The sequence below is a fragment of the Grampus griseus genome, assembly GCF_964374135.1.
Source record: "Grampus griseus genome assembly, chromosome: 20".
Lineage (NCBI taxonomy): Eukaryota > Metazoa > Chordata > Mammalia > Artiodactyla > Delphinidae > Grampus > Grampus griseus.
In genome coordinates this window covers 21,743,451-21,753,358 of record NC_139014.1, presented here as the reverse complement: position 1 = coordinate 21,753,358, position 9,908 = coordinate 21,743,451, and the positions used below count along the sequence as shown (strand labels likewise).

The 9,908-nt window shown below is 58.0% G+C and overlaps 1 protein-coding gene across 2 annotated transcripts in view; it reads right to left on the bottom strand.

Moving 5' to 3' along the window:
• Positions 1-342: 342 nt before the first annotated feature.
• SRCIN1 (SRC kinase signaling inhibitor 1) overlaps positions 343-9,908 on the bottom strand; it is a gene marked incomplete at both ends in the record, with an annotated part of 63,370 nt that continues 53,804 nt past the window's right edge. For both annotated transcript variants that reach the window (XM_082679516.1, XM_082679517.1), the window contains 2 exons: positions 343-477; positions 6,798-6,944. In XM_082679516.1, coding sequence (XP_082535642.1) covers positions 343-477; positions 6,798-6,944 — 282 coding nt within the window. The remainder of the gene's footprint in view (positions 478-6,797; positions 6,945-9,908) is intronic.

Below are 9,908 nucleotides of genomic sequence, written 5' to 3'. Positions count from 1 at the left end.
TTGGGAGGGAAAGTGGGGAAAGAGAAAAGGAGGCATGATGACAGGAAGTGTGCCATTCTGGAACAGGAAATCAAGGGAAGGTGTCACGTTTTGGTTTTTAGTTTTACTGGTTTGCTTTTTCTTTCTTTCTTTTTTTTTTTTTTTTAAAAAAAAGGTAATTAAAAGTGAATCATTAAAAAAACCAAAAACACCAACAGGGGATGGGCAGAGAGAGCTGAGGACAGGCCACCTTCAGGGGATCTAGAGAATGGTGTCAGGGTGGGGTGGAGATGAAGGGAAGCCGAGGAGAGAAATGGCAGGGATAAGGGAGGGGGCAGGCGGGGGTGGGGGGTAAGGGAGTTTCTAGAAGGAGATGGAAGAATTCCTCGCCCCAAAGGAAGTCAATACGGGGATGGAGGTTCTGGAAGCCGAGGGCTTTTCTGAGACTGGGCTTGAGGTCTCACTCGACCCGCTCATCTCTTTAGACGGTTTAGTGGCCTGGAACAAAAACAGAGGTCATGGGTCAGAGAGAGGAAGGGGAACCTTTGTGCTGGCCCCCAGTTACAGTTTGTTGTTTTTTTTTTTTTGCGGTATGCGGGCCTCTCACTGCTGTGGCCTCTCCCGTTGCGGAGCACAGGCTCTGGACGCGCAGGCCCAGCGGCCATGGCTCACGGGCCCAGCCGCTCCGCGGCATGTGGGATCTTCCCGGACCGGGGCACGAACCCACGTCCCCTGCATTGGCAGGCGGACTCTCAACCACTGCACCACCAGGGAAGCCCCAGTTACAGTTTTAAAAAATGAAAAATCTCCACAAATCCAAGAGAAAATTAACTGCAAACAGTAGAAATCAGAGGAGGATCTGGAGAGAGTGACTGGTCCCCTGAGACACGGGAGGAGCGGGGTGGGGGGCACAGCAGGGGCAGAAAGGGGGCGTGGGGTTGGAACAGAGGGCCTGGGGTGGGAGGGTAGGCCCATGGTTACTGATAGGAAAGAGAGAAGGCGGGAGAGAGAGACCAGAGAAGCACAAGGGAGGGCAGCCCAGGGCCAGGACAGGCACCAGGAGCAGAGCAGGTGGGGAGCAGGGAGAGGGCAGGAGAAGGGAGGAAGAGGGGAAACGTTAGCTGCCAAAGGGGAGGCGGGAGGGGCGCAGCCCAGGCTGGGAGGGGGGCCCAGCCAGCCGGCAGCCCAGTCAGGGCCCCTTCCAGCCTCAGCAGGTCTCACAGGGGCAACTGAGGAATGAGCTTGTCCTCCTGGGGGGCGCTTCTTTAAAGACCCTCCCCCCGCCGCCTCCTGCCCCGCAAGTGTTCCTCTAGCTCTGAGCTGTGCCTTGTGGGTAATGGGAGGTCACCCCCTCGTGACGTGTCCGGCACTCACAGGTCACCTCTGACAGAAACGGCCGTGCCCCCTCCTCACCTCCAGCAGACCCCTTGCATTTACACTGGTCCTGGAGGAGATGGCCTGTCACAAATGCAGACTCCAGGGCCCCACCCCAGGGTCCATCTCTAGCAGGAGCTCAGGAATCTGCATTTTAGCCAGGCGCCCCACGTGATCCTGCTGCACAGAACTCTGAGATCCCTCGATTAGGGCAACATGGACCAGGTTTTCTCTCTGAAGTTGTATCCACTGTCCCTCCTGGCCTTACTTAGCTACTGACCCGTCCTGATGAAAAAAGACAAGGCATGAGGACTAGAGGCAGAGAGGCTGTGGCGCACTGACAGAGACCTCCTGCGGGCCAGGTCTGGGCACGGTCATGCCCTTTCTCCCCGACCTACATTATCACCCAGCTGCTGGGCAGCCTCTATCAGATGCTTCGCAGGGGAAACCCAGACGGTGCCTCCCGCAGCCTGGAAGGGAACCAAGGAGACCGTATGTACCTGACTGGCCAACAGTGAACCCGCCCTTGAGGTTGCTGGTCACATTTCTTCTTCCACACGTGCACAGCAATCCCTCCCCCTGTTGTTCTTAATTATGTCCAGAGAAACAGAGCTTTGTCACCTTTGTGACAGGCAGAAACCTCATAGATGGTCAGCTTTAGCCGGGGGAGACTGGAACCGTTAGCTACACCCAAAGGGCTGAACCCCACACCCCTCCTCTTCCTGTGGGCCAGAGTCTAGCCCGCTCTCTGCGCCCCGAGCCTAGTGACCTGTCCCTCTGGGCTACGAGGCATAGATTTCCACACAAGCGTAGGTCATCTTGATGCTGCCAACCCTGTTGGCGCCTCCTCCAGGGCCACTCCCAGGGCCACCTCCTCCTGCCCACACGCCCTTCTTCCTAGCTGTTTGCCTGAATCAGGCACTGGGCTGGCAGAAGAGGTGGGGCTTCCCCCAGCCCAAGGGGAATGCGTCCCGATAAAACCTATGGCAATTCAAGCCGTTCCCTTCTCCTAGCTAGTGACTGATCTAGAGACAGGCAATGAGGAGAGAGGGGAGGTCAGCTGGGGGCCTCTGGGGAAGGTTCTCCTGCTCCTACAATGATCTGTGTGCCTAGGAGCCCTGGAATGAAGGCAGATGTGTTCGGGTGGGGTGGGATGATGGGCCACCTGAACAGAACTATGGAAGGAGCCCAGGTCTTGATGTCCTTGAGCTGCTGAATTCCCCAACCCTGGAACCTCCCTGCTTCTTGTTTCGTTAGCTAATACCTTTCCTTGTCATTTAAGCCATTTTGGAGTTTCTGTTATGTGCAGCTAAAACCGCTTAGACCGCTACATGTGAGCCCACCATTGTTCCCCTAATGTTCTTGTCAACAGTGTTCCCGTCACGAGTGCCGTCTCCCCAAGGGTTGGCGGCACCCACGAAGTTATGCTTCCCAGCAAAGCAGTAGAATCCAGCGTTAGGACAAGCAGAATTTGTAACTGGCAGACCTGGGTTTAAGTCCCAGCTCTGCCACTTCCTAACCGTGTGACCTTAGGCAGGTATCTCTCTGGGTCTTCATGTCGTTACTCGCAAAGCAGGGATAACAGCACCTGCAGCACCAGAATCACATGAGACGATGCACACAGAGCACGAGGCCCAGTGCCTGCACTCAGGATGCAGGCAATAAATGGTAGCTATTATTATTATTATTATTATATCATTAGTATATTAACATTTCAAGTCTGCATTGTCTAGTTCCATCGGGATTGGGCCTGATCAGTGGCAAATTCATTCATTCATTCATTCATCCATGCGTTCACCTAACCAACAAATATTTATTGAGTGCCTGTGTGTGCCAAGTACTGTTCTAGGTGCTGTAGGGATGTAGCAGTGACAAAGGGATTAATGCACAGATTTTTAAAGATATAAAGTTGTTACGAGGATTAAATAAGATGCTTAAAATTGGTACAGAAGAGGGGTGCTATTTTCTGTTTGCCTCTCCATCCCCAGCTCTGATTTCTGCCCTGCTCTGCATCCTGGCTGGCTGACCCCGCCATGCCGTGGCTGGCTGGCTGGCTTGGTTTGCCCACTGGGGATTATGACAGGGCGGAAAGAGAGAGGGGGTAAAGTTTCTTCCTTACTCCCTCCCCACGTGGTGCCACGTCGCTGGCATGCTGTGCCCTCCAGAACTATAGCACCTACTGTCCAGCTCTCACAGGACTCCCTACACCCTAGGTCCCCAGACCCCTCTCCCCAGGGAGGTCCAGCTTCCTGCTCTCACTGGTCCCTTCATTACAGTCTCTTCACCGGAACCACTGGAGGACATACACTAGGTGTCCAACAGTTGCTTAGCCCTAGTAGAAGAGGGGGTGTCCACAGTTTCATGCCCGCGCCAAGCCCTCGATCCTTGTCGCCTGGGAATCTGGCTCTCATCCCACCCCTGAATCTTGAGCACATCCAAGAGCTTTTCCTCAATCATTTCCTCTGATTTCTCTGCGGTATCAGGCACAGTTGCGCCCCCTCTCGGAACTTTCTCCACTCCTCCACCCCGACTTCTCTGTCTGGTCCTGCCACTTCTATTCCCCTCCCCCTCATCATTGTCAAGGCCGCTTCGAGCTCCTAGTGTCAGAACCACGAGATGAAGGAGAGGCCTCTGTCCAGCCCTTGGCCCTGACAAAGGTACAGTGCAGCCAAGCATGGTGGTGACTCCTTCCCTTTGGAGAGCGCTCTGTGGCTTTCGAAGTTCTTTCCCACACACGGTATTATATTACATGAACTCAGAAGCCGGCCTCTGGGTTCTTGCCCTCATTGTACAGATGAGGAAAGAGCCTGCAGAAGGCAGAGGACTTTGACCAGGGTCACAGACTGAGCTGGGATGGAACGGTGCCCTGGCCTCAGGATGGAGGGCCAGGTGATACGGGTGACTGGAGCAAATGGACGGGCTGGGGGCGGGGGGCGGGCAGGGAGAACTGGGCTGAGGGAGCCGAGGTTGGTCATGAAGAGCCAGGGCGGCCAGTGAGGGAGTTTTGATTTTCTTACCCAGCCGGGGCTGGAGGGCACAGGTGGTATGCTAGGGGAGTGATAAAATCAAATCCGCATTTTACAAACAATCCTCCCCACCCCGCAGGTCTGGGAAGATAGGTTAGGGGTCACAGAAGTTGCAGGGAAACTTTAGAAGGGCACGCGCTGGGGTACCGAGGCACAGGATAATTTTTTCCCCTGCTGCTTTATAACATTTTTTTACTTTAAAACATTTCTGCAAAGAACGTGTAATACTTCATTAGAGAGAAGATGCTTTTTTAAAGAAAGGTTTCTAGAAAAGTGAAAGTGAGATACAGCCACACCAGTCATGTGGGAAGAGAGAAGCACCATGTAGCTGGGGAAGGTGAGGGAGGCGGGGAGCTCAGGGGACCCCTCAGTGTAGGTGGATGCCTGGGGCCGGTGACTCTCCCAAGTGGCGAGCAGCGAGCAACAGGGGCAGGCTTGAGCTCAGAACAGAGACCTGGGCAGGGACAGATGGCACCGGTGCCCAAGGAGAGGAGCACGTGGTGTGAGCAGCAAAGAGGCTGTGGAAGAAGATGGACGCAGGGGAGTGAAGAGGTGGGCAGAGGGGAGGTGCCCAGGAGGGTCAGTGAGGGCCGACAAGGGAGGAGAGGATGCCAAGGAGCGGAGGGTCCCACGGCCCCCCAATGCACGTGGCGGGGGCAGCGTATGTGCCCAACATGCTGCAGAGAGGTCGGTAGAGCACGGTGCAAAGAGGCCATTTGGAGGCCACTGGAGACCTAGCCAAGCCCAGGGGTGAGGCTGGAAGGAAGCAGGAGGAGGGGGTGGGTTGAGGGATGAATGGAGGAGAGGGCGTGGAGGCGATGGAGGTGACTGGAGGGGCAGGAGAGAGGGCAATAGGCAGAGGAGCTGGGTGCTGGGGGAGTTGGGAGTCACGGTGAGAGGCGGGGAGCATAATTCCGGAGGAGGGAGGCGCCCGCTGAAGAGGCAGAAGCAACTCTGTGCGGGGTGGGGGCCTGGGTGTCGGTCTGGATTTGAACCCTGCTCCAGCACTTGCCGGCCCTGTGACCTCGGGTAAAGCCTCAGTTTCCCCATCTGTCAAATGGGGATAATAAGGCCCATCCTCAGAGCAGTGAGTGTGCAATGAATTAATGTGTGCGTCCGGCACAAGTGAATACCCCAGGAATGTCGGCGGCCATTCTAGACACCGCAGAGAGACCAGCCTGGACAGGAGGAGGGGAACTCATCCTTGGTAGTGGCAGGAAAGAGAGCTGGGGGTGGGACTGGCAGGATGTGTCTGGGGACCCATGAGGAAGACGATTGGCCAGCAGGGAGCGTCTCCACTGGACGTCCACTGAGGGGTGTCTCCACTGGACTCCCCAGAGGACCAGCAGGCAGGCCTGTGTGCCCAGCGCTGGGCAGAGCCATGTGGTGGGAAGGGCTTTGGGATCCCTGGCTCCCAGTCCTGGCTTTGATGCCACCTTGCTGTGGGCCCGTGGGAAGTCCCTTTCCTTCTCTGAGCTGTCCCCTCATCTGTAAAGGAGGTGGCTAGACTTGCCCATCTCTCACCTCCTGCCTCTGAGCCTAGAACCTTCTTCAAGTCACAGCATCTGGACATTTCATGACCCCCACTCCCAGCCAGCACTCAGAATGGACCTGGCATACAGGAACTGCTCGGAAATATTTACTGAACCAAATGAGCGCGCTAAAGGTCTCTCTAAACATCTAGGCCTGAGGACCATTTGCATCTTCCGACCGGGCCACAGGTGAGCCACAGGGCAGAAACATCCATGGGTGAGGCTGTCAACTCTATATACTGTCCCAGGCCCACTAATTAAATCTGAAAGAGGGTGCAGCGCCTCCACCACTATTACGGCACCCAACGGGGGGGCCGAAGTACTTCTCCCCTTCCTCCCCCTCCCCATTAACCACACTGCAACCCAAACACGAGACTGAAAAACAGATGCAAAACTGGTTTCTCCCTTAGTTGGGAGGTGGCCTAAGAGGGAGGCTGAGATGAGAGTGGGGACCCCAAAGAGCAGGTGGGACTTGAGAGCAGAGGGAAGGAAGCAGAGGAGGGGAGTGGAGTGGCAGGAAGACAGGCATAAAGGCCCCTTCCACACCCCGGGGTCACCAGCCTTAGCAGGGTCTTGTCCAGGAGCGGCTGAGGAGACAGCCCTCTCTGGTCCTGTGTGAGGGGCCTTCTGAGAGAGGAGCCGTCTGGCTGAGAACCAGATCCTGAGCCCTGGGACTGGAGAGAGGAAGGAGAAGATGGCTTAAGGGACCGGTGGGGCAGTCCTGGCAGGGAGGACCTCTCTGGGCAGCCGGCAGGAAGGTGGTCACAGGAATACTGGCAGGAGATGGCCAGTACGCAGCAAGAGCACACAGCACTGCCAGTGGGGAGGGGGAGGGGGAGGGCGTCTGGATGGGGCCAGGCCCCGCCCCCGTGGTACCCAGGCTTACCTGCTGCTGGGCCTGGATCCTCATGTACTCGGCCCTCTGCTTGCCATGCTTGCCTTTGTCGGGGCTGCCTGCCTGGCCCTGGGCCGCCTTCAGCCGAGAGGTCCCCAGAGTCACCACCTTCATGGGCGGCACACTGCCACCGCCACTCTGCAGGAAGAGGAAGAGGGTCAGGACTGGAGGTGAGGTCACACAGGCAGCCCAGGCACAGTGGGCCCTCTGAGACCTGGAGAGCTCTCCCTGGCTCCACACCCCCCCACCCCAGGAATCAGGCCCACTCTCAGGCCAGGTTTAAGGCCTCCCTGCAGGAGAGGGGATGGGGCCCCCGGCTAGGTTCCCAACAGCTCCTGGGTGAGAACCCTGGTGGCTTCCTTTAGTAGCCCGGGGGCAGCTGGTGCCCTTCTGGGGGAGCCATTTTGAAGGTGAAGGTCCCTGGCATCACCACCACCGCTCCTGGCCTGAGAGAACGTGCCTGAGATCTGGGGGGAGGGGTCTTTATAATGGCAGACAAAGTAGGACTGGCAGCCCCAGGCCCACATCTTCCTCTGAATGGGAGGATGGGGGCGAAGTCTCCCTAGAGATGGACAAGTCCAGCCCCCTTGAACCACCCCAGGGACCAGGCCTGCCCAGAAGGGCGGCGCAGGCAGAGAAACAGCAGAGACAGAGAGAGTCAGACAGGAGAGGAGGAGGGGAGTGTGGGGATGCAGAAGGGGGAAAGAACTTTATTTGTCGGTTTACAGATACAGAGCAGAGGGAGAGGCCCTGGTCCCCACCATGGCTGGTTGGGCTGATCCCTGGGCAGGCCAGCTTCCCAGCCTGCCAGGGGCTCTGCCTGCAAACCCAGCCTGGCACCGGGCTCCCAGGAGGGGGGCGGGGCTGAGAGAAGGCCAGTGGGAGGAGGGGGCTGGCGTGATGCTCCTGCAGCCTCCCACTCCCTCCAGCTCTGAAGACTGGAACAGGAAGGTAAGAGGAGAGGACGGGGCAGGAGGCAGCCACCTGGGGACCAGGGGGCGGGGGTGGGGGGCTGCCAGGGGATCCCGCGGCAGGGGCCGTGCCCATCTGGCTCAGGGTGGCTTCCAGCTCCCGGAGCGTCTCCTCCAGGCTGTCCATCCGCTGGGTGGTGGCACCGTGCCCCGTGCAGCCCAGGCCAGCAGCACGCTGACCCCTGCAGTCCCCACTGCAGGGTTGGGCGTTGTGTCCAGAGTCCTTGAGGGTCTCCTCTGGGTAGGTCTCGGCAGCGGAGGGCTCCTGGGTCCTGTCTGGGGCAGGTCCCCGAGAACAGGGGACCCCAGCTCCTCCCTTTTCTGGGCTGTAGCTCCCTGTCCCCAGTCTCTTCAGAGCCGGCCCTTCCTTCTCCAGCATTGAGCTGTTCCCGGGCTGGGAAACCTCAGCCATTAGCCCTGGCGGGGCCCGTGGATTACCCCAGCCCCTCCCGCTGCCAGCCAGGGTCCGGGGTCGTGGGGTAGGGGTTGTCCTGAGGCCGGGTTCCTCAAGCCTGGCCTCTGGTGGAGAAGGAGGTTTGGGGACACACTCTGTCAAGATGATCCGGGGGACGCAGAAGGGCCTGCGGCCTGCGGCAGCCTGCGGAGAGAGGAAAGATGAGGGAGAGTGTGGTCCCTGCAACCGAAGCACCCTGAGCTGGGATGGGGGGTCGCATGTGGGTGAGCCCAGCCCCTTCCTTTCACAGATAGGGAAACCGAGGCAGGGGAGGGTCCTGACTGAGTTTACCCAGCAAGTTAGAGGCAAAGTTGGGACTAGAACTCAGGCCTTTTTCCACCACACCCTACGGTCTCCCACTTTCTGGCAAAGATGCCAGTTTACCTAGAAGCACAGACACATGTTTACATCTCATCGCCCATGTTAAACTCTGAGAGCAGCTCTCATGGTTACTGCCAGGAGTTTACCCATCTGTGCGATGGAGTAACAATAATGTGAGGCTGGTGGAGGATGAAGTGAGCACAAGTGGGCACGTGCTTGGAACAATGCCTAGCACGGTGTAAGTGCTCGATAGGTATCAGCTATTTGTTGACTCGAACTGAATGTCCGAGACCCGCAGCCCCGTGTGGGTGGAGACCAGGTGTTGGCCTCTGGCCTCGGAGTGTGGGTCTGCCATCCTCATCTCAGGCCAGAGATTCCTGGTCCCTACCCCTTACTTCCGGAGCTTTCTCTGAGGGCTTCACAGTCACAACGGGAGGGGCTCAGCTAAGTCCCTCTGCTGCACAGGCTTGGGCAAAGCTAGAGCATCTGCCTCTGTGTGAGCGTCCCGGGCTCTGGCTTTGGTGGGGGCACAGAGAGAGGCCCCCAGTCACCCCTACCCCACTTGAGTGAATTCTGGTCTAATTCTGAGCAGAGTCTTATACCAGGAACTGCCATAAACGCCTTCATCTTTAATCCTTTCTGTTGCCCGTGAAATGGCTACTACTCTCATCACTTTACAGATGAGGAAACTGAGGTGGGGGGTGTCATGTAATTTACCCAAGGTCACTTACCCACAGCTAGCTAGTGGCAGAGCCAGGATTTGAACCCAGGCAGTCTGACTCCAAGTCCAGTGCTCTTTCCACTAAAAGGAGCCATGTGGAGATGCGTGGGGGGCAGCAGGGACCCCCAGACCCCCCCGCCCCAGGCAACCCACCCAGCCCTGCCACCTGCTTACCTGGATGTGGGAGGTGCAGACTGGGAAGGCAGAGAGGGCGACCCATGCCCGCCCGGCTCCACTGCCCAATGGCGCCTCAGGATGCAGAGGGGCAGCCAGCCCAAAGGGCCAGTGGAGGGGCTCTGCCCACTGGACCCCACCAGGACTGGCTTCCAGGGCCAGAAAGGTGCAGTGGCTGGGTGCAGCGGGCCAAGGTGCCGAGGCACAGCCAGCCTGGGGCAGCCCAGCCATACCCCCAGACGGCTCCTTGGACTGCTCTGTGCCCATCCTCTGCCCAGCAGACGGCACTGTCTACGTGTTTGGTGCCTGTCTGCTCCCCCCGCCAGGGAGCCAAAGCACCACCAGGTCTCAAGTCAGGCTAAAAATCAGGTGGCGGCCAGCACAGAACCCACTGTGGGCCGAGAGAACCAGATGAGGAAGGTGAACACGTGAGTGCACGGGAGGCTCCCCTCTGCAGAGCA